General features: G+C 39.4%; 2 protein-coding genes across 4 annotated transcripts in view; both read left to right on the top strand.

Annotated features, from left to right (window-relative positions):
- LOC133556483 (ATPase MORC2A-like) overlaps nucleotides 1–7219 on the top strand; it is a 28039-nt gene extending 20820 nt beyond the window's left edge. The window contains exons 20-28 of one of the 2 annotated variants that reach the window (XM_061906443.1): nucleotides 412–657; nucleotides 724–960; nucleotides 1164–1238; nucleotides 3844–3901; nucleotides 3990–4128; nucleotides 4211–4375; nucleotides 4494–4587; nucleotides 6119–6307; nucleotides 6391–7219. In XM_061906443.1, the coding sequence (XP_061762427.1) occupies nucleotides 412–657; nucleotides 724–960; nucleotides 1164–1238; nucleotides 3844–3901; nucleotides 3990–4128; nucleotides 4211–4375; nucleotides 4494–4587; nucleotides 6119–6307; nucleotides 6391–6459 (1272 nt within the window). In that variant the 3' untranslated portion in view covers nucleotides 6460–7219. The remainder of the gene's footprint in view (nucleotides 1–411; nucleotides 658–723; nucleotides 961–1163; nucleotides 1239–3843; nucleotides 3902–3989; nucleotides 4129–4210; nucleotides 4376–4493; nucleotides 4588–6118; nucleotides 6308–6390) is intronic. The other variant, XM_061906444.1, reaches the window with a different exon arrangement.
- Nucleotides 7220–7350: 131 nt separating this feature from the next.
- Nucleotides 7351–25112, top strand: part of LOC133556484 (acyl-CoA dehydrogenase family member 11-like) — a 41201-nt gene continuing 23439 nt past the window's right edge. Inside the window, exons 1-3 of one of the 2 annotated variants that reach the window (XM_061906445.1) lie at nucleotides 7351–7426; nucleotides 9525–9809; nucleotides 20993–21216. In XM_061906445.1, the coding sequence (XP_061762429.1) occupies nucleotides 9534–9809; nucleotides 20993–21216 (500 nt within the window). In that variant the 5' untranslated portion in view covers nucleotides 7351–7426; nucleotides 9525–9533. Of the gene's footprint in view, nucleotides 7486–9524; nucleotides 9810–20992; nucleotides 21217–25112 lie in introns of both variants that reach the window. The other variant, XM_061906446.1, reaches the window with a different exon arrangement.

Genomic DNA, 25112 nt, shown 5'->3' with positions numbered 1-25112 from the left:
TCGAGTAATTTACCAGTATTACGGTCTGCTCAATAATCGCCGTTATATAACGGTGGTCAATGGGTCCGAAAGTGGTTTTAAGTGCAAATGTGTTTACTTTATATCTACATCCAATTGTAACAACGTTGTAATCAAAAACACAATGCAATTTTTAAAAGAAACTTGTAGAAAAAAAACTCCCTGGGAAAATGTCAGTCATACAATAAAATAACATAAACACATCTAATGCCTGTTTTGGGCCCTTGGGTTGCACAAGGGTTAATATTTGAAACGTGTACTGGTATGAATTAATAATGGTGTATCCATCCATCCAATTTCTACCGCTTGTCCTCTTCTTGGGATACATTGTGGGTGTTCATAACCATGTATTTTTAGTTATTTGGTTGTGGTTTGCCCCTATTGTAACTTAAGGCAAGTCGATCTTCAGTGAGGGCTGTAACACGCCCCCGATCTCCGCCTCTGCCAGCTCACCTCAAGACAGCACAGAATACTCCACCACCTCGCGCCCCTTCTCAGCGACCCACGCGGACGCCTGCTCCTCCCCCTGCGCCACCTAAGGTTGCTTTACCCAAGTCCAAAGCGGCTGCAAAGTCCCCTGCAGCAAAGCCCACTGCCAAATTGCCTGCCAAAACACCCCCACCTAGCCGCAGTTCGCGGGTAAGATACACATCATGGCTGCATCGTATCACTAGAAATGTACCCTAACATCTGTTTCCTATTTAGTCTCTTGCTAAACCATCGGTAAAATCACCAGCAGCTGGACAACGCAAGAAAGTAATTGAGCAGGACGACAGTGAGGAGGAAGATGAGGAGGAGGAAGAAGAGGAGAATGAAGACGAAACGGAGGAGAGTGAAGAGGATGAACCCCAGACAAAGAGATCAAAGATGGCGGCTGCAGCTGATAACAGGGGGAAAGTGGTGGAGAAAGCCCCAATTGCCAAACGTGGCAAGATAGAAGAGGTAAAAGTTTAAGATGTTGACATTTATCTGCATTAATTATTCCACACTTTTTGAATGAGGCCGTGTGCTGCTTGTTGCTTAAACTCCCTCAGCATCCCCGCATTATTGATTCCCATGGAGAGAGTTTGTAAAGAGAGCACTTTTGGACTTGTTTATTTACTGGTTAAGTCTCAATCGCAGCCCCTCTGTTGTTGGCCACACAGGTTAACAAACAGTCCCAGTCTGGAAAGAAAGCGATTGCTGCTCCTTCGCGGCAGGCCCCTGTTGTTGAACCCGAGGTAGCACTACCCCTCCCTCAATGTGCTTTCTTCCTCTCCAGATGACTTGCATCACTCTTTCCAAGTTCTAACGATCAAGAGAACCTAACATGGAGCGTTTTCTCAGTACTTTCATTCTTACCATATTTTTCGGACAATAGGGTGAACCTGATTATTAGGCGCACTGTCGATAAGCGGATCTATTCAGGTCTGATTTAAAAAAAATAAAATAAAAAAAAAGGCAAATTTTTTTCTAAATTTAAAACACTTCCTTTTTGTCTACATAACATTTAGACATGTAACATTGGTCAAAATGTTGCATGGATTATGTTTTACAGACCATCTTCAAGTCACTTTCTGACCTTCGCTTTTGTGGCCGGTCTCATTTACGTGGCTCCTCTTCGACAGCGTCTTCTCTCCGTCCTCTTCGTTGTACCTGTGTAGCATGCAAGGATGGGAGTCGGAGAAGTGTCAAAAGATTGAGCTAACCGTTTAAATGACTTTCAGACTTCACTTAAATCAATAACGGAGCAACATCTTCTCATCAAGTTCTGTTGGTGAATTATGTAAACCCACGACACCAGTAGTTTTTAGCAGTTCCCTAGCGAGATATAAGTTAGAACTTTTTGCTACTTTATATTAGAGATGGCAACAGCGGAGGATGAATGCCCAATAACAAGAAGATAGAGAAAAAGAAGAAGCTTATCGACTAAATATTGCCACATGAAAGGACTTTTTTAAAATATTGTAACGTGCATGGACGGGAGTCAGAAGACTGTCATGAGATGGAGCTAATGGTTTTAATGACATTCAGACATTTTCTAATCAGGAATCCAGCAGTATCTATACATCTGTTGGCTAATTATGTAAATAATACCAACTACAACATAACAAACATAAGATCCAAACAAAATTTGTCAACTGCTTGCCTCATCCGCAGGTCCTCGCTGTTCCTCTTGCCAACACGCCGCACTGAGTTTCAGGACAGGGATGGCGAAACAAGCTTGCTAGTTAGCATGAGCTACATGTAACTAGCTTACTTCGTTCACTGTCCGAGCTACGACACTAATGGACATTAATCTGCTTTGCTGCTAAAGTTATTTGGATGATTACAATTGGAACGCTGTTAATTACAAACCAGTTTTTGTTTGTAATGCATTTATTAGTAGCCAGCAAGAAGGTATATTTTTGATATGACTAGTAAACAGAGGTCACAACGCTGGAAGTATATTACCCGAGGGGGCATGGCTACAGGATAGAGTTGCCAAAAGGTAAACATTTTCAGAGTTCAGTGCGTCTTATTTATTTATGTTATTCAAAAAATATTTACCGTATTTTCCGGACTCAAAGACGTACTGAAACTCCTTTTTTTTTCTCAAAACTCGACAGTGCGCCTTATAGCCTGGTGCGCCTAATGTACGGAATAATTCTGGTTTTGCTTACCGACCTCAAAGCAATTTTATTTGGTGCGTGGTGTAATGGTAAGTGTGTCTAGTAGACGGAAGTCAAACATAAGAGATACGTGTAGACTGCACAATGATGTCAATATGACTCAAGTAAACAACACCAACATTTTATATGTTCCATTGAGAATTTAGAACATTACACACGGCACTCAAAAATCTACCGAAATGTTTTAGTACATATTTGGTAAGCTATGAAGCCGCACCGCTTGATGTGCTTTAACGTACGAGTGTTATTATGGTGTGTGTATCAGGTAAGACATACCTGTCGTTTTGTTTCGCAATATTATGCAAAAGCAACGTTTTTTACTTTATGGTATCTGCTGATCTGTTGTTGTGATCTGCATAAATCCTGAAAAATTGCGCAAATCCGCCTTTGTAGTCCATGGCGACAACCATAGTCGATAAGCTTCTTTTTTTTTTCTATTTTCTTGTTATGGGACATTCATCCTCCGCTGTCGCCATTTCTAATGTAAAGTAGTGTAAAGTTCTTACTTATATCTGTCAGTAAACTCGGCATGAAAGCGCTAAAACATACCAATGTATTGAGTTTACATTATTCACCCAAGGAACTGTAGTTATTAGAGAGTTCCGATCAGATGGTTTTTCACGGGACACAGTGTTTTTTCCGAATGAGGAGATGATCCTCCGTTATTGATTAAAGTAAAGTCTGAATGTCATTAAAACAGTTAGCTCCATCTTTTGACACTTCTTCCACCCCCGTCCATGCACACTACACCGGTATGACAGAGAGAAAACGCTGCCGAAGGTGAGCCGAAGTCCGCCCACAAAACAACACATCCGGAAGCGACTGTCAGACAGCGGCTTGAAGATGATCTCTAAAACACAATTCATGCAACATTTTGACCAAAGAACCACCGGTACGTTTTATGTAGACCACAAAGAAGTGTTTTAAATTTTTTTAAGAAAAAAAAAAAGACTCCTTTAATGCTCCCTATAATCCGGTCCGCCTTATATATGAAAAAAGATTAAAAATAGACACCTCATCGGCTCTGCGCTTTATAATCCGGTGTGCCCTAGGTTCCTAGGTGAATATCGTTACATCTCTTCTACCTCACTCGCTTCCACTAACAGAGCTCACTTTACTTACTGTCTGTCAGTGTCTTATTGTGGTGTTGGTAATAACATGTTTATCTGTGCAGGTAAACGAGAAGACACAGCAGCAGGAGCCAGAGAGCGCCATTAAGAATGTTCAGAAAGGTACCAGCTGACCTGAACCGTCCTTTGGTGCAAAGGCCTGGGTCAAAAAGAATTGTCCTTTTTTACATTTTATTTTTTCTTATTTAAGATAAGGGGCTGCTAGTTGAAGTCCGTGTCAACAAGCAGTGGTTTACCGGAAAAGTCATGGCTGTGGAGACCAACAAACAGCGCATTCGCTGGAAAATCAAGTTTGACTATGTCCCTCGAGCCACCCCTAAAGATAGATGGTGAGAAAGTTTTTGTCCATTTTCCGTATTTACTGGATGGTATTAGTATTCCAGAAAACTAATTGTATGTGCATTTATGAAGGGTGTTTAAGGGCAGTGAGGAGGTCCGACTGATGCGTCCGGCATCCCCCATCTCTCAGACGCCTGACACCCAGCAGGGTGAGAAAGCATCTGCAGCCATGGAGCCGGATACCACACAACCTGGAACCAGTCGAGAGGTGACTGAGAGCCTGGTCACTATGTTGAGGTGAGAGGATGAAAGACAAGTTTCCTCCCAATGTTTCATATTGCTGTTATTCCTAAACTTTAAATGTGCTCACACTTGGACCTAATCTTTGATAACCAGCGTGTTATTCTTCTTTCAGGACGATGTTGCGCTACTTCTTCCCTCCTGCTTTTCGGATTCCAAAGGATGATGTTAACGGCATGACTGCAGAGGATTTGGTAGCCTTTCCTCTGGTGAGAGACATATACATACTTAATATACAGAAGGGATGTAACAATATGAAAATGTCATATGGTTATTATCACAGTTTTAGAAGTGCTTAAAAATTTACAAGACACAAACTAAAATGAAAAAAAAAAAAATAGACACAAAATATACTTTCTTGTCAGAATAAAAAATATATATTGTCCAATTTCTTATAACATTTTTATTTGAGTATTTAAATATGTATTTATTCATCTGTTTTCATTTGCAAAGGTTTTAGTGTTTTGTCATGATAGTCAAAACATTTCTTGCACGCCCGGTTTATGTGACAACACATGGGTTCACTTCCTGATGTAGATACTTCCATGTCATATTCGTTCGATTATAGATATATTACTCTGTTCTAAGAGAGCACAGCCTGTACAGAATATCCAAAGTGCACAATTGGATATTATAGTTGCTCAGGCAGTAATGTGTTCATATAAATTTAGATTGGGGCACGTTGTTCGCATTAGCTTGCTTCTCCATTAAATGAGCATTATTACCTGTCTGTGAGTTAACCAAAGTACGGTTAACCACGATTTTGCGATAATTTTAATTTAAAACTAATAATAACCGTCGGGAGTATTACTGTAGTTTATCAATTATACCCTTTATCAATACATCCCTTATATACACATTAGTTAGAGAACCCTAATACAGGCTTTCTTGTTATTTGATTTGCCAAAATTGTTTAATATTTTATTTCCGATACCGATATCAACTGATATTTTGCAGCACATGTTGTGTAATGAATGAAAATGTAATATATTATTTTACTGTTGCTATGGACACACTTCACAAAAAACATACTTTGTGCAAAAGAAGACAAATACTGTAATGTAAGGTATCAAGTGCCATCATTTTAAAATTTTTCTTTCAAATTGTCATTTCAAAAATGTTGCCTAATAGTCAACTAAAATAACATGCTCTCCTACATCAAAAAATAAACAAATTAAATAGGGCAATGCAACTGTTCTTTGGAAAGCTTCATACTTCTATAACATTCATGTGAGAACAAGTGAAGTGCAAAGTATGAATCTGGAGGACACTTCAGTAGAGTATACAACCAAATGAATTTTTTACCATATCTCCCATGCTTAATGTACAGTAATAGACTCTCACACAGTTTGTAAACACAGCCACTAACCTGTGAAAATACTGCAACTTTTTCAATGATGATGCATTTTAGTACAGTACTTTATTTCAAGGTCATTAAACCATTTTAATGCTTGGAAATGCTTAATTCAGACAAAAAATATGTAAAATATGCTTACATATGAACATTAATTTACTAATAATAAGCTCTTGTCAAACACAAAACAGCATGTAACTGTGATATGATTTTTTTTTTTTTTAAATATATACATTTTGTAAAACTGATAAATTTGACTGTATTGCTGGTTGCTAATTATTTTCATGTAGTGTGATTTTAGATTGGCTGTATTGAATAAACATTTCTTGAAACACTTGTTATTTTCCTGCACTAATACATACGTTGGATTCTCTTGTCTACTTTAGAAAGAGTACTTCCACCAGTATGAAACAGGTCTGCAGTCATTGTGCAACTCGTATCAGAGCAGAGCGGACGCGAAGGCAAAAGCTGTGGAAGAGAAAAGCAACAGCGCGGAGACAAAACTCAAGGAGGCAGATGAGAAACTACAGAAACTGCGAACCAACATTGTAGCTCTCCTGCAGAAAGTCCAAGAGGTGACTGATTTGTCTTAAAAATACCCCCCAAACAATCAACAAAGTGATCTACATGAAATAATAATTGCTTTTCCCCCACTCAGGATATCGACATCAACACAGATGATGAACTTGATGCGTACATCGAGGACCTTCTTACCAAAGGCGATTGAGGCGAAGCCTACATTGAAAGAACGTCCACACAAAGACATTTTTTTTATTGCAGCCATGACACTAACAGCTGCCCAGGCACTCCTTGTTAAGCGTCCTGTCAATAGTCTTGGTTATTTTCATTGTTAAACATTATTCCTGTTAAACTGTTTTTTTTTTCCAAATTTTATTTAGCTGTAAGCATGCACACTCTGCAACAGTGTTTTGTTTATTTTGGTTTTTGATTTTATCATTGTTAGCAACACTCTGGCCTGTGAATTTTGTTTTAGCTTTTTAATAAACCTGCTTCTATTGTATATGGTAATCGGTTTCAGACACTATTTTACTTTAACTTTTGTAGGTTTACTATGGTTTAGGGTGTCCATCTAGTTGACACAAAACTACAGCAAGCATTTGAAGAGTTTGGGTTGATGGCCCCCAATATCTGTACTGCTGTCTTTCTGTCATGGCTAACTACTATTTTTATACACTTCAGTGTTGCATATAATATGCCTCATCCTGGTCAGCCTGACAAGCTAACTGAGTATATATATGACACTAAGAAGTTCCTACTGGGTTTTATCAGTACAAATGTCCAGTAATTCCTGTGCTGTGCTTCTTTCTAAAAGAAAATATCTGTTTAATGCATAAGTAAGGATGTTACTATTCATTAACTGTTACAGTGTTTTATTAAACATTGCATGCTTCAGCCATGTTTAAGAATCAGAAGAAAGGATTCTGTATTTTTGACAAATCTTGAATTAAAAACGGGTTTACCCTCAATGTGTATTTTTATGCAAAAATCAACACAGCTAAAATTCTAATACAATTTTTACAGCACATCTTGAAAAACTGGATTCATAAATCTAATTCATCTGTCACCTAGTTTGTTTTAAGAGCCGTTGTATCTTATTTCCGCCATATGGCGGAAGTAGTTTTATTTTGAAAGTAGAGGTTCGGCGAACGTAAACAAACTGCACTGTCTAAAAGGTATGTAGGCCTTTTACAGCACTGTACTGCACTTTTTACGTGACTGACAATTGTTGAGCGTAAGTTGATTACATGTATAGCATAGTAGTGCTTTACAAATAAACCTCTTTATTGCTAACTGATAGCCAAGTGTTCCTGAAATTATGCTAACTATACAAAGAAGAAGCTATACGTATAGTTGTAATACGAACATTGTAATAATAAGCGCTCTTATATGTAACTATATCACTTTTCCGCCGAGCTGTTCCCATTTACAGTTGCTGCACAGAGAATGACAGCAAACGAACTCTGACCCAATTCAGAGATCAACCGAGGTTCTGAAGTGTGAAAGTAGCCCCATATTTTTACCCTGTAAGATTGAAATTAGTTCTTTTAAAATAGTTTCTTACCCTTTTTTAAATTTAATTAATTATTTATCAGTATAATAAACAACTTATCCTTCATATTTTAATTTAACCACCATTATTGTTCCTTTCCTGATTGGCAGGGGAAAACACATGATTCTACTGCCTTACAGAAATGAATCCATCCATCCATTTATCCATCCATACATTTGTTACCGCTTGTCCGTCTCGGGGTCACGAGGGTGCTGGAGCCTATCCCGACATCCATTTCTACAAGGCCGGCGCTACACGAGCGATAGGAGGGCACTAGCCCTGTCAGGAATCTGTTTAGCTCCAATTACCAACATGTTTCAAAAAAGCTGGCAACAGTGGCAGAAAAGACTGAGAAAATTGAGGAATTTTCATCAAACACTTCTTTGGAAAATCCTACAGGTGAATAGGCTATTTGGGAACAGGTGGGTTCCATGATTGCGGCTAAAAGCAGCTTCCATTAAATGCTCAGTCGTTCACAAACAACGATGGGGTGAGTGTCACCACTTTGTGAACGAATGCATGAGCAAATTGTAGAACAGTTTAAGAACAACATTTCTCAACGAGGTATTGCAAGGAATTTAGGGATTTCACCATCTACGGTCCACAATATCATCAAAGGTTTCAGAGAATCTGAAGAAATCACTGCACGTAAGTGATGATCCCTTCAGTGGTACTGCATCAAAAAGCGACTTCAGTGAGTAAAGGATATCACAACATGGGCTCAGGAACACTTCAGAAAACCACTGTCAGTTAGTTGCTACATCTTTAACATAAGTGCAAGTTAAAACTCTGCTGTGCAAAGCGAAAGCCATTTATCAACAACACCCAGAAACGCTGTCAAATTGGAAAAGTGTCTGACAAGTCCACATTTCTAATTGTTTTTGGAAACTGTGGACGATGTGTCCTCCGGAAAAAAGAGGAAAAGAACCATCGGGATTTTTTTTTACGCAAAAGTCAGCATGTGTGATGGTATGGGGTGTATTAGTGACCAAGGCATGGGTAACTTACACATGTGTGAAGGCACCGTTAATGCTGAAAGGTACATACAGTTTTTGGAAAAACATATGTTGCCATCCAAGCAACATTATCATTGTCTTATTTCAGAAAGACAATGCCAAGCCATGTGTTACAACAGCGTGGCTTCATAGTAAAAGAGTGCGTGTAACAGACTGGCCTGCCTATAGTCCAGACCTGTCTCCCACTGAAAATGCGCAATATGAAGCCACAACAGAGACCTCGGAATGTTGAACAATTTAGGCTGTACATCAAGCAAGAATGGGAAATAATTCCACCTGAAAAGCTTCAAAAATTGTTCTCCTCGGTTCCCAAACTACAGTTGTTAAAAGGAAAAGTCATGTAACACAGTGGTAAAAATTCCCCAGTGCCAACTTTTTTGCAATGTGTTGCTGCCATTAAATTTTAAGTTAAAGATTATTTGCAAAAAAAAAAATATCAGTTTGAACATTAACTATCTTGTCTTTGCAGTCTATTCAGTTGAATATAAGTTGAAAAGGTTTTGCACATCATTGTATTTCGTTTTTATTTACGAATCACACAACGTGCCAACTTCACTGGTTTTCGGTTTTGGAATTAAAAAAATGATCAAGACATGAAAATCAAGTATTCTCTGAGCCCCTGCCCCCGAGTTCTTTGCCCTACTGTTAATATTCTATTATGAGTTCCCGAATATAGTAGTTATTATTTTTGTCTCCCTTGTTCAGACTGTGGCTATGTCAGCCGCACTGCGTTGCCTGTTGGGAGGCTGCGGTAGCTGGAGGCTGTTTTGTGGTGTCACCCAACATCCCCTCCACATCAGATGCGTTGGCGGTGCAGCCGAAGTGGGCACAAGACCGTCTAAGGAAGAGCAGCTCTGGGAAACAGAGGGATCCTTGCACTTTTCTGCAGCCCGGCTCGGACCTTTCTTTCAGGACAGACCTGTCCTCAAAAACCCTTTTTTGGAGGATGCCTTGCTCAGGGGGTACTTAAGGAGACACCTTCCTCAGGAGGTGAGCAAGATAAGGACAAACTACAACAGTATCGAAAGTGTGTCCAAAATTTTTGCCTTCAAGGGCCAAAGTGAAAATATGGGCCGGGGCCAAACACAGAGTGAAACACAAACAGCCTTAACGTAAACAATAAAGTTCCTATAATTGGGGCCAATAACGATGATAGATGACAACTAGTTAGCCCTGCAGACATGCCACCAATAATTGTGTGAGCCTTAGGGCAGTGTTTTTCAACCACTGTGCCGCGGCACACTAGTGTGCCGTGAGATCCAGTCTGGTGTGCCGTGGGAGATTATGTAATTTCACCTATTTGAAGTAAAAATATTTTTTGCAAACCAGTAATTATAGTCTGCAAATGATGTGTTGTTGAGTGTCGGTGCTGTTTAGAGATCGGCAGAGTAACAATGTATAATCAATGATTACTTATATAGCCCTAGCTCACGAGTGTCTCAAAGAGCTGCACAAGCCACAACAACATCCTCGGCTCAGATCCCACACCAGGGCTCAAGAAAAAAACTCATCAATACTCTTCAATATCAGTAGGTAGCAGCAGGTAGATAATTGCTTTGTAGATGTCGGAACATGGTTTGCTGTGGTCCCAATCTGCAGATGACAGTGGGAGGCAGGTAAAAAGCTATTTAATGCTAAAACCAAAAATAAACAAAAGGTTAGTGCCCCTAAGAAAAGACATTGAAGCTTAGGGAACAAAACAAAAACTGAACTGGCTCCAAAGTAAACAAAAACAGAATGCTGGACGACAGCAAAGACTTACAGCGTGTTGAGCAAAGATGGCGTCCACAAAGTACATTTGAACATGACATGACAATCAACAATGTCCCCACAAAGAAGGATAGCAACATCTTGAATATTTTGTATTGCTAAAACCAAGTAGATGCAGGGAATAGCGCTCAATGGAAGACATGAAACTGCTACAGGAAAATACCAACGAAACAGGAGAAGTCACCAAAATGGAAGCGCAAGACAAGAACCAAAACACTACACACAGGAAAACAGCAAAAAAAAAGTCCAAATAGGTTAGGGGGTGATGTGACAGTACACCTACTTTGAGACAAGAGCTATAGGGATGCATGCTTGGTTATGGATTAAAGTCATATCCAACAATTGCGACTACGGCTTTTTGCTGTCAACTGAGTTTAATTTTTTAATGATTTCCACTGGTGGTGTGCCTCTGGAATATTTCAATGAAAAAAATGTGCCTTGGCTCGAAAAAGGTTGAAAAACACTGCCTTAGGGTTGTCAACTTTTTTACTTCCGATACGATACCTCATTACGGACTTTTTTTTGATTAATTGATACTTTTATTAGTAGATTGCACAGTACAGTACATATTCCGTACAATTGACCACTAAATGGTAACACCCGAATAAGTTTTTCAACTTGTTTAAGTCGGGGTCCACGTTAATCAATTCATGGTAAAATGGACAAAATGGAGGTAGCAGGCAGAAGTAACACCTTTTTCACCAGCATAGCCACAACTCTTTGGTGTAGAACAAATTAAAGCCTACTACCGAAAGCTAGGAGTATTCAACAATGATTTCAAATTAGAAATGGTCTCAGCTGACTAGGTGCTTCAAAAATTGAGCGTGCTCCGCCTAAACAAGACCACCGGCCTTGACAATATCCTCTCCAGATTCCTCAGGGACTCTGCCACCACCATCGCCCCTCTCATCACACACATAATAAACCTCTCAATTAAACAAGGCCAAGTACCCAAGGATTTCAAGATAGCAAGAGTAACTCCCCTTTTTAAAAAAGCAAGTGAATTAGAACCTGGTAACTACCGACCTGTTTCTATTCTCAGTTCTATCTCAAAAGTAATGGAAAAAAAAGTTTATGAACTGGTCGATAGTTACCTTGCTACTAAAAAACTCATGTGCAAATTCCAATTCGGCTTCAGAACTAACCACTCCACTGACACATGCCTTCTCTATCCGACCGACCACATCAAACATGAGGTGGACGCGGGCAAATACTGCGGCATGGTCATGCTAGACATTCAGAAGGCCTTTGACACCGTTAAACACGCTATACTGTTGGATAACCTCAGAACAATCGGATTTGATAAAACCTCATCGAGCTGGATGCAATCTTACTTGGAGGGGAGGAAACAGGTGGAAGAGGTGAACGGCACCGTGTCCCCACCGTCTCGGTAAGCTTTGGAGTCCCTCAAGGCAGTATACTAGGACTTTTACTGTTCCTAATATACGTAAATGACATGCCATCAGCATGCCACTGTGAATTGTATCCATTGTATTTGCACCTGTCTCGCTGACAATAAGCTATCCATACACTTAGGTAAAACGGAATCCATTCTATTTGGGTCCCACATCAACCTTGACAAAGTCAGTGACTTCACTATAAAAGTGGGTGACATTTCTATCACCAGGAAAGATGAGGTCAGGTTCCATTCTAGAAACTAATCTTTCCTGTGATAAAATGGCAACCAAGGTAATCAAAAAGGTCAACCAACGAACAAGATTTCTCTACAGAATCTCCTCTCTGGTCAACCAAAGCACCTTGAAGATTCTATCGGGAACTCTCGTTCAATCCTTTTTCGATTACGCTTGCACCTCCTGGTACCGTAGCACCACCAAAATCCTCAAATCTAGACACCAAACATCCCGGAACAAGCTTGTCAGGTTACTTTTAGACCTCCACCTCAGGTCACACTCAGGGTGGAGGACAGAGTAAAACAACTTGCACTGAGCCTACAGGCCTGGGGTCGGGAACCTTTTCGGCTGAGAGAGCCATGAAAGCCAAATATTTCAAAATGTATTTCCGTGAGAGCCATATAATATTTTTTAACACTGAATACAACTAAATGTGTGCATTTTTAATTAAGACCAACATTTTTAGAGTATAATAAGTCCCTTACTCTTTTTAATAAAATTGTTATTCTAAAGTTAACCAATAATAAATATAATACTTCTTACCATTAATGCGACATCTTGAACAGGTGCGATAGAAAACGGATGGTTGGATTAAAATGGATGAGAATGTTTTATAGTTTGAACGTTATTTTTAACACTGTGATTACCAGCGGAATTATTCATTACTTATCATGTTAAGCAATGTCAGCTAAGATTTATCTGAGAGCCAGATGCAGTCATCAAAAGAGCCACATCTGGCTCTAGAGCCATAGGTTCCCTACCCCTGCTATAGGCTATAAAATCCGCTACACTTCCCTGATACCGAAATACATGTCAAAGTACTTCCAGAACGTAAATGACCACCATAACCACCACACCAGGGGGACCTCCACAAACCACGTTAAACCCAGATTCCGATCTAACAAAGGTCTTAACTCATTCTCCTTCTATGCCACATCAATGTGGAATGCACTTCCAACGGGTGTAAAAGAAAGTGCATCTCTATCCTCCTTCAAAAGCGCACTAAAAGAACACTTCCAGGCAACTTCAACCCTAAACTAACACCCTCCCTCCTCCACATTGATTTATTTCCGATAGCTTGGAATAATCGGATTGTCATATCAAAACACATTTCTACAGTACTGGACATTCTATCATTTGCACGCGTCAAACTGGTCAACACAGTCGCCCTCAGTATGGGCCAGAGGTAAGGGCTGTACCTTAAGTCGAAAACTGTTTGTCCTCCAATATTTTGCCATCTCATAGTCTCTATCATGGGGGCATGTGTTCCACTGCCATGGAAAAACTCCCACCAAGGGAAATTCCCTAATTTGACGGTGATCCATTACTATAAAGAACCTTTGTCAGAGCATTTGTGCAATGTATTGAGAAAAACGCAAGCAACAAAGGAGACTGTTTGTACTATCTGGAAATGTACACTAGGGGTCAACCTAAAGAACTGGTGCGTAGCTGTCAACACATGCCCCCAGATAGATACTATGAGATGGCAAAGTATTTATTGGAAAAATACTTAGGTGACCAGTACCAAACAACAGCAGCTTACATGAAGAAAGTGTTTAACTGGCCTTTAGTGAAATCTGAAGATGAACGAGCTCTGCAAGCCTACTCTCTTTACCTTTGATAATGTTGCACTGCCATGGAAAACGTGCAGTACATGCAGGAACTAAATATGCCAGCTAACACGAAAACTGTGATCTTCAAGCTGCTGTACAAGCTGCGAGAAAGCTGGAGAGTCGCTGCATGCAACATATTGGAAAACCACCATCGCAGACCTCAGTTCTCAGACATTGTTGCATTCATTGAGCGACAGGTGAAAATTGTCTCCGACCCAGTCTTTGGAGACATTCAGAATACACCACAGAGTACAGGAAGTAAACCTGTGACAGGAATAAAATCACAAGGTAAACTCAAATTCCAAGGTAGCAGTTTTGCCACGACCATTAATATCAAAACCCCTGAAGCAGAAAATAAAACCAGATTCAAAATTGCTCCAAAGCAAAGTGCATCTGCTCGTACCACAAACGTCTGTGTTTGCTGCTCCAAAAATCACACTCTTGACCACTGTCCTCAGTTGGAGGAGAAGACCCACAGGGAGAAGATAACTTTCATAAGACAGAAAGGAATCTGTTTTGGGTGTCTTCATGTTTGACATTTTAGCATTGGTTGTGACGAGCGCTTGACCTGCAACATATGCAAGCAAAACCATATAAGTCTGCTTCATATTGGTCAGGAGGAAAGAGCAAACAACATAAATACAAACCAAAATAAGGCAAAGGAACTATCAGTGAGTAATGCACAAATATCTCTGCAAACATGTGGACAAACGGGGACTGGTAACAGAAATGGAATTCTGTCGATTCTGCTTGTACTGATAAAGTCCAGCAAAGGAGAGACTGTCATACAAACGTATGCATTCCTGGATCCAGGCAGCACGGATACATTTTGTTCTGAAAGCATGATGTCAAAACTCAACTTGAAAGGAAGAAAAACAACCTCAAGTTGCTGGCACGGCCACTCTACCAACCGAGCTATGCCGAAAGATGACATGAAGTTCATAAAGGTCATGACTGATACAGTACGTGCAAACTTCAAGACAGAAACTACATTTTGGAATTGTCCTTTAAAAAGGATAATGTGTCTCTGCCCAACAATCAGTGCGTTCTAGGCAATGCATACTTGGTCTGAAAAGGAGGTTTGGGAAGGATGATGAAAGATTTCAAACATCTGTCACACAATGGCGATACATTAATACCACTCAAAATCCTGCAGACAGAGCCTCAAGAGGAGTTAAAGTGGATGAGTTACTGACTCGCAAAGGATGGATAGAAGGCCCTGAGTTTCAGAAGAAACAGAGGAAGAGTGGCCAGCTGACATCTTGGAGTATGGGATTGCAGCAGAAGACCCTGAGGTGTAAAAAAGTATCAATACAGCGATTGATACTCCAAGTGCTACTTTCCAACTGATCACTTACTTCTCCAATTGGAAACGGTTGAAGAGGTCAGTTGCCTGGATCCTGAAAATAAGGACACTGCTGGAGATGAGTCAAAGGAAGAAACTACTAAGTGATGACTAAGTAGATCAGGAAATGGTGCACATTATAGCTGCACTGAAAACCCAAACTCAAAGATGATTATTTGTTCATATTTATGGCTCCATTGTTGTTATTTTGAATTGTTCATGGCATCCTGACCTTCTCAATTGGGGGCCAGAGTGTTGGAGCTAAATGTCCTTATTTGTTTATATTGTTTGTATTTTATTTTCTCTAATTAATTGCTGGCCTCAGTTCATGTTGAATTTCCTTTTTGGCAAATTGCTCCGCCTACTTCCTGTTAAGAACCAGGAAGTGTTGACAGGAATGGCACTGTTGCTATGGTGTGGTTACATTGGTAGCCTCCTTAAATTGGGTTCAGGTGTGAGCACGGGCAGGGAGATTGGAGGACAAACAGTCTTCGACCGTGACGTGCCGTGTTGTGTCGTGTTGTGTCATGTTGTGCCGAGACAATACTGTAACAATGTGCCAGCCAAGGTCAGCATACTTTCTGTTATATAACCTACATTTGATTTATTTTCGATAGCTTGGAATAAACGGATTGTCATATCCAAACACATTTCTACAGTACTGGACATTCTATCATTTGCACGCGTCAAACTGGTCAACACAGTCGCCCTCAGTATCGGCCCAGAGGTAAGGGCTGTACAGACGGTGCTTAGATGGCAGCATATGTTGTTCCAAAACCTGTATGTACCTTTCAGCGTTAATGGTACCTTCACAGATGTGTAAGTTACCCATGCCTTGGGCACTAATGCACCCCCATACCGTCATAGATGCCGGCTTTTCAACTTTGCGTCAATAACAGTCTGGATGGTTCGCTTCCCCTTTGGTCCGGATGACACGATGTTGAATATTTCCAAGAACTATTTGAAATGTGGACTCGTCAGACCACAGAACACTTTTCCACTTTGCATCAGTCCATCTTAGATGATCTCGGCTCCAGAGAAGCCGGCGGCGTCTCTGAATGTTGTTGATAAATGGCTTTCGCTTAGCATAGTAGAGCTTTAACTTGCACTTACAGATGTAGCGACAAACTGCATTAAGTGACAGTGGTTTTCTGAAGTGTTCCAGAGCCCATGTGGTGATTTCCTTTAGAGATTGAGGTCGGTTTTTGATACATTGCCGTTTGAGGGATCGAAGGTCACGGTCATTCAATGTTGTTTTCCGGCCATGCCGCCTATGTGGAACAATTTCTCCAGATTCTCTTAACCTTTTGATGATGTTATGGACCGTAGCTGTTGAAATCCCTACATTTCCCTACACTTTGAGAAACGTTGTTCTTAAACTGTTTGACTTTTTGCTCACGCAGTTGTGGACAAAGGGGTGTACCTAGCCCCATCCTTTCTTGTGAAAGACAGAGCATTTTTTGGGAAGCTGTTTTTATACCCAATCATGGCAACCACCTGTTCCATATTAGCCTGCACACCTGTGGGATGTTCCAAATAAGTGTTTGATGAGCATTCCTCAACTTTATCAGTATTTATTGCCACCTTTCCCAAGTTCTTTGTCACATGTTGCTGGCATCAAATTCTAAAGTTAATGATTATTTGCAAAAAAAAAAAAGGTTTATCAGTTTGAACATCAAATATGTTGTCTTTGTAGCATATTCAACTGAATATGGGTTGAAAATGATTTGCAAATCATTGTATTCCGTTTATATTTACATCTAACACAATTTCCCAACTCATATGGAAACGGGGTTTGTACTGATTCTTATGCTTTCTGAACTCACTGTGTTCACTGCTCGCTGCAAATATCCTTCCAAGTCACACCTACACTGTTTCAATGTCCTTTTCTCTGACGATGCACATGTTGATGACTGAAGTACTGATTTCAACCAAACCTAACCCCCCGGATTGTAAATAATTTTAATAATTCAATGTATATACTCTGATGATTAACTTTTAGGATGACTGTATTATGTTGATAGTATACATTTGTAACGTTAATTGATTAACGTGGACCCCAACTTAAAAAAGTTGAAAAACGTTTTTGGGTGTTACCATTTAGTGGTCAATTGTACGCAGTCTACTAATAAAAGTTTCAATCAATCAATCAAAAAAAACTATATTGATTCAATACGATATCAGCAGGAACTATACATACATTTACTATTTTGTAGAGTGGAATGTTAGAAAACGTTATGAAAAACCCCCACTAATCCAGTGATTCTCAAACTGTGGTACGTGAGCTTCATCTAGTGGTAAGACAAATAAGTCTGTAAATACGTACTGTATATGGAGTATCATTGTTGACAATGTTTGTCCATTGTGTGTAATGTTACGGTGGTCAAAAATATTAAATAGACTTGTTAAATGAAACCTCTGCCTTGTTTTTAATGAATAATTTGGTCTACTACGCCAGTGGTTCTCAACCTTTTTTCAGTGATGTACCCCCAGTGAAATTTTTTTTAATTCAAGTACCCCCTAATTAGAGCAAAGCATTGTTGGTAGAAAAAAAGAGATAAAGAAGTAAAATTCAGCACTATGTCATCAGTTTCTGATTTATTAAATTGTATAACAGTGCAAAAATATTGGTAATTTGTAGTGGTCTTTCTTGAACTATTTGGGAAAAAAAGATAGAAAAATAACTAAAAACTTGTTGAAAAATAAACAAGTGATTCAATTATAAATAAAGATTTCTACACATAGAAGTAATCATCAACTTAAAGTGCCCTCTTTGGGGATTGTAATAGAGATCCATCAAGATTCATGAACTTAATTCTAAAAAAATTTTCACAAAAAAATAAATCTTTAACATCAATATTTATGGAACATGTCCACAAAAAAATCTAGCTGTCAACACTGAATATTGAATTGTTGCATTTCTTTTCACATTTTATGAACTTACATTCATATTTTGTTGAAGTATTATTCAATAAATATATTTATAAAGGATTTTTGAATTGTTGCTATTTTTACAATATTTAAAAAAAAATCTCACGTACCCCTAGGCATACCTTCAAGTACCCCCAGGGGTACGCGTACCCCCATTTGAGAACCACTGTACTACGCTATTAATACATATATTGGTCAATATGGTTGCGGGGGTGCTGGAGCCTATCCCAGCTGCACTGCGGAAGGAGGGGTTGACCAATGAACAAGCAGTAGAAAATCGATGGATGAATGGCATTATGGTGGTACTTGGAGAGCCAAGTGTTTTCTGATATGGTACTTGGTGAAAAAAGTTGGGGAAACACTGCACTAATTTATTTATTTATTTAGGCTGTAGTGGAGTAATATATATCCATCCATCCATTTTCTACCGCTTATTCCCTTTTGGGGTCGCGGGGGGCGCTGGCGCCTATCTCAGCTACAATCGGGCGGAAGGCGGGGTACACCCTGGACAAGTCGCCACCTCATCGCAGGGCCAACACAGATAGACAGACAACATTCACACTCCCATTCACACACTAAGGGCAATTTAGTGTTGCCAATCAACTTATCCCCAGGTGCATGTTTTTGGAAGTGGGAGGAAGCCGGAGTACCCGGAGGGAACCCACGCATTCACGGGGAGAACATGCAAACTCCACACAGAAAGATCCCGAGCCTGGATTTGAACCCAGGACTGCAGGACCTTCGTATTGTGAGGCAGACGCACTAACCCTTCTGCCACCGTGAAGCCGTAATATATATATATATATATATATATATATATATATATGTATATATATATATATATATATATATATATATATTACTCCACTACAGCCTAAAGACAGCATATGTCCATTCCGGATGGTTATATATATATATATATATATATATATATATATATATATATATATATATATATATATATATATATACAGTGGGGCAAAAAAGTATTTAGTCAGCCACCGATTGTGCAAGTTCTCCCACTTAAAATGATGACAGAAGTCTGTAATTTTCATCATAGGTACACTTCAACTGTGAGAGACAGAATGTGAAAAAAAATCCAGGAATTCACATTGTAGGAATTTTAAAGAATTTATTTGTACATTATGGTGGAAAATAAGTATTTGGTCAACCATTCAAAGATCTCACTGATGGAAGGAGGTTTTGGCTCAAAATCTCACGAAACAGGCCCCATTCTTTCTTTCCTTAACACAGATCAATCGTCCTGTCCCTTTAGCAGAAAAACAGCCCCAAAGCATGATGTTTCCAACCCCATGCTTCACAGTAGGTATGGTGTTCTTGGGATGCAATTCAGTATTCTTCTTCCTCCAAACACAACGAGTTGACTAAATACTTTTTTGCCCCACTGTATATTTTTTTAGGTGTCACCTAGTGGTCACAATAATTTATTAAGCTCATGATGCAGTAAGATGAATGGTGTGGACTTGTTTGTTACTGGATAATTTGTAATACGCTTCTGTGTTGGAGGTTTCAATATATTACTATTATGCAAATATATTATTTGATACGTGTTTAATATTGACAATTATGGTGTTTTAGACTGCAATATTGTTCAATTAAGGACACCTATGACTCACTTGCGTATTATTGTGCACTTAGCTGTTGTGTAGCTGCAAGCTTCTAGTATTCCACAGCCTACCATGTTTACCATTTGTAAATTACTTCACTAAAATGCAAGAAGAGAACAATTGTGTGTTCCTATTGAAGGACATTTAGATGTTAACTGGCTTTCTAGCTTTTCACAGGTAATTGTGTTGCAGGGCTACTTGTATCAGGGCCAAAATTAGAAAGTTTGGATGCAAGACGATATAATCTGATAAAAAAAAAAATGTTATTGTTCTCAGACTGATATCCAATATCAGTATTGTTTGGGACACCCCTCGTGAGCTTAAAAGAAAGCCAATACAAATATGTTTTGGATTTGGGAAGCCGCCCTGTGGTGGGCCAAACCAAACAACTAGACAGGCTAAGTTTTTATTTGTTTTTTGTTTAACATTGAGATTAAAAAAATATTTTTCAAGGTAGTCCTGGCCTAGAGGCAGCAAAGTTACACATAAAATTACATTCACATTACATATTAAAATGACAGGATGGACATCAAGTCAAACAGTTACAGATAACTGAGGCTTCTTCAAATGCTCTCAGTTTAGATTTAAAAGCATGTAAGGATAAAAAGATTCAGTCAACTTCCCCCCAGTCAGCCTTGGCCCCTGTTCCCCACTTTGGGCACCCCTAAAATAGACAATTCAATACAGATTACAGAATGTCACATTAAACCTTTTGATTAAAGTATATGTATCTAGTTATACACACTATTAGCAGATTTTCCATATTTTCATGGATAAATGTCTGCCATTTAGATATCATTATAACTTTCTTAGCTACTGATAGACACATTCTGCTTCAGTATGGTGCAGATTAACAGTGATACGTTCAAAATGTTTCACTAAGTTGACGACACACTGTCATGTTTTCGATGGTTTATTTCTTTAATTCAATGAACATCATCCACTTCTTCTTCTCGGCACTGTTTTTCACACTGACTTTCTTCATTCCTGTGGTTGGAAAACAAAATGAGGTCCATCTCAAGCTATAAGCTAATGCTTGTGAGTAAGACGAGATGTTTTGCTTGGATCTTATGGTTTTTTTTTTTTGCTTCTCCAACTAATGCCGGGGATGCTTGTAACTTACCTTTTTACTTTTCACTTAAAGCATAACAATTAGCTGAGAGACAGCTCTTAAGTTGAGGTACCGCTGTATAAACCTATTTTTTGTGATTGTGATGCAAAATAATTAGTTGTTGTTCTGCTCGTATGTTCATAGGCAGTCTTCTCAGACTTGCGTGCCTTTGGCGAGCGCGTGGCCACTGAGGTGGACGGTTGGGGCAGAGAGTGTGAGGTCACTCCGCCACGCCTGGAGCATTTTGACCCTTGGGGCCGCAGAGTGGACCACATCTTGACTTCTCCGGCATGGAAACGCATGAAAGAGCTGTCGGCGTCTGAGGGAATGGTCGCCATCGCCTATGAGAGATCGTTTGGAGAGTGGAGGTCAGAAGTGACCTTTTTTTTGTTTTACCTGGTATTGTAACTCATATGAAGAGTTCAGACGCAAGAACATATACATCCACTTTCCTAGTTTTTTCAAATTGTTTTTTGTGGAGCTTTTCATGAAACAGTCATCCTGCTGACGTGGGTTGCAATTGAAATGTTTCTAACAACCAGAATGAAAGTTCCATTTTGAAAAATGCTGATTTATTTCAAAATGGAATTGAGAACATTTTTACAAATTTTTCAGCAAAAAGTCCAAACAATGTTTTGTTGCAAAAACAGACTCATTCTATATGGTGCAAGCTTGGCCCTAAAATGAATGAAAACAATTAATCGGAATCAGAATCATATTCAGAGAAGTTTTTATTGCCATTGTTTGAGAACGGGTTCACAAACTAGGAATTTTACCTGGCGCAATCGTGCAAAATTAAAGACATATATCACAGAATAGAATAACATGAGCTGTAATTGAGCTATCAGATCTTGGTATTGTTCACGTGTCTGATGGCCGAGGGGAAAAAACTGTTCAGGTGGCGGGAGGTGTGGGTCTGGATGGACCGTAGTCTCCTGCCTGGGGGAAGAGGGGAGACTATTTTGTGTCCAGGGTGAGAAGAGTCAGCTGTGATCCGACCAGCACGCCTCCTTGTCCTGGAAGAGAACAGGTCCTGGAGGGGTGGGAGTTTTCAGCCAATCACCTTCTCAGCAGCACGTACCATGTGCTGCAGTCGATGCTTGTCCCGGACTGTGGCGCCGGGGAACCACACGATGATGGAGGAGGTGAGGATGGACTCGATGACTGCTTAGTAGAACTGCACCAGCATCTTAAGTTTTTTCAGAGGAATACGTATTCCATCACTGTATGAATTCATCCAAACAAACACTTTTTTTAGGTGATCCCTGGACATCGGGGTTTACATTGATCGCTGCATCATGAGTATCATTACATTGACAGCTGCATCACAAGACAACAACAACAGAGTAAACACATGATTCAGGTCGTCATTCAAAAGATGAGTAGCTAGACACGTTTCCCAGTGTTTCCCCAGAATATTTGTTAGTTAAGGTGGTGTCACCAGGGACAGGTGGATGGACGGTGAAGACAATATACGATGTTTGTAAACAAAACAGTCGTAGTTGTGTGCGATACTAAGTATGTAAAACAAAATAATGACTAAGTCAAATTAATGACTTACTGTAAATAAGCGTTTGAAAAAAAGAGTTAAAAGTGGGGCCACATGCTGAAATATGCTCAAATCATCGTGCTTAATTTATTACAGCATTTGGAAAGCTGTAACAGCCAACGGCTGAAATGGCTGTTACATGCGCTCTGAATACGCACTGCTGATTGGCTCTTACCGCTCTGCGTGTAACCAATCAGATGGTTGTGTGGGTGGGACAATGCTGGGTGCTGCAGAGATGTACTGACAGAGGCAGAGGTAGTACAAAGCGTAGCAGCTTGTTAAGACTTTAGTTTAGCACCAAATGATAATGTAAATACATTTAATAAAGTCAAATACAAATAAGGCAACAAGAGAAGTATTCTACACTTCTCTTTTGTAAAGTAAATCTCAACAGCCGATATGGGCATCTACATCAACTATATAATTTACTGAGAAGCTGAACAGGTCCAAAAAAAATAATAAAATAATTTATTATTATTATTATTACTTTTTTAATACTTTAGTTTAGGCGGTGGCCCTTTGTTGTTAAGGTGGCCGCATTAACAACAAAGCGCTGCGGGAAACTCTGACACTTTTTTAGCTTATAGGCCACTCATATTTATCAGGACAGCGTCTCTTTTTTGCACGTTGTGGGTTAGGGTATAGTTACTCATTACCGATGCTTTAATTTAGTTACAATTACAGTAAAAGTGACACGAAGCAAGCAAACATGGGCGCTGATGTTGGATGATGTAATCAAATTTAGATGCAGTGATTGGTTTCTGACGGATTTGTCTGTTTGTGTCAGACAGAGAGCAGTGTGCTTGTGGCTTTTTCAACTAAATCGGAAATATTTAACAGTGAGATGTAAAAGATAAGTTGTTTTTTGCAAAAAAAATTGCTTTCGTCTCCTATTCAACTGACGGCTCGGGGGTCAAATCCAGAATGACACCATACCGACCCCCAGGTTTAATTCAAAACCTAAGAGACAAACATTTTTGCAGCAAATTATAGAAACAAAACAAAACAGAGTTTTCCTGTTTCATTTCTATTACATTGGCAACAAACATAGAACACTGCGGTTTAAATCTGTGATTTACAAACCCCGTTTCCGAATGAGTTGGGAAATTGTGTTAGATGTAAATATAAACGGAATACAATTATTTGCAAATCATTTTCAACCCATATTCAGTTGAATATGCTACAAAGACAACATATTTGATGTTAAAATTGATCAACTTTTTTTTTTGCAAATAATTATTAACTTTAGAATTTGATGCCAGCAAAAACGTGACAAAGAAGTTGGGAAAGGTGGCAATAAATACTGATAAAGTTGAGGAATGCTCATCAAACACCTATTTGGAACATCCCACAGGTGTGCAGGCTAATTTGGAAAAGGTGGGTGCCGTGATTGGGTATAAAAGCAGCTTCCATGAAATGTTAAGTAATTCACAAACAAGGATGGGGCGATGGTCACCAATTTGTAAGCAAATTGTCGAAAAGTTTTAGAACAACATTTCTCAACGAGCTATTGCAAGGAATTTAGGGATTTTACCATCTAAGGTCTGTAAAATCATCAAAAGGTTTAGAGAATCTGGAGAAATCACTGCACGTAAGCGATGATATTACGGACCTTTGATCCCTCAGGCGGTACTGCATCAAAAACCGACATCAGTGTGTGAAGGATATCACCACATGGGCTCAGGAACTCTTCATAAAACCACCGTCAGTAACTACAGTTGGTCGCTACATCTGTAAGTGCTAGTTAAAACTCTACTATGCAAAGCGAAAGCCATTTATCAACAACACCGAGGAACGCCGCCGGCTTCCCTGGGCCCGAGCTCATCTAAGATGGACTGATGCAATGTGGAAAAGTGTTCTGTGGTCTGACGAGTCCACATTTCAAATTATATTTGGAAACTGTGGACGTGTTGTCCTCCGGAACAAAGAGGAAAATAACCATCCGGATTGTTATAGGCAGAAAGTTCAAAATCCACTATCTGTGGTGGTATGGGGGTGTATTAGTGCCCAAGGCATGGGTAACTTACACATCTGTGAAGGCACCATTAATGCTGAATGGTCCATACAGGTTTTGGAGCAACATATGTTGTCATCCAAGCAACGTTATCATGGATGCCCCTGCTTATTTCAGCAAAACAATGCCAAGCTACGTGTTACAATAGCGTGGCTTCATAGTAAACGAGTGCGGGTACTTTCCTGGCCCGCCTGCAGTCCAGACATGTCTCCCATCGAAAATGTGTGGCACATTATGAAGCGTAAAATACGACAACAAGTTGAACAAGCAAGAATGGTAAAGGATTCCACTTTCAAAACTTCAACAATTAGTTTCCTCAGTTCCCAAATGTTTATTGAGTGTTGTTAAAAGAAAATGTGGTGTAACACAGTGGTGAACATGCCCTTTTCCAACTACTTTGGCACGTGTTGCAGCCATGAAATTCTAAGTCAATTATTATTTGCAAAAAAAATAAAGTTTACGAGTTTGAACATCAAATATCTTGTCTTTGTAGTGCATTCAATTAAATATGGATTTGAAAAGGATTTGCAAATCATTGTATTCCGTTTATATTTACATCTAACACAATTTCCCAAGTCATATGGAAACGGGGTTTGTACATAATTGAGGCCTTCCTCAAGGCACCTCTTTAAGTCCTCTCCTTTTTGGCGGTTATAATTTGTTTTCAAAATGGGATTTATGCAAATAAATTGTTGCGGTAT

Source organism: Nerophis ophidion, linkage group LG07, assembly GCF_033978795.1.
Source record: "Nerophis ophidion isolate RoL-2023_Sa linkage group LG07, RoL_Noph_v1.0, whole genome shotgun sequence".
Lineage (NCBI taxonomy): Eukaryota > Metazoa > Chordata > Actinopteri > Syngnathiformes > Syngnathidae > Nerophis > Nerophis ophidion.
The sequence above is the reverse complement of the archived record's forward strand: the minus strand, read 5'-3'. Positions and strand labels throughout refer to the sequence as shown.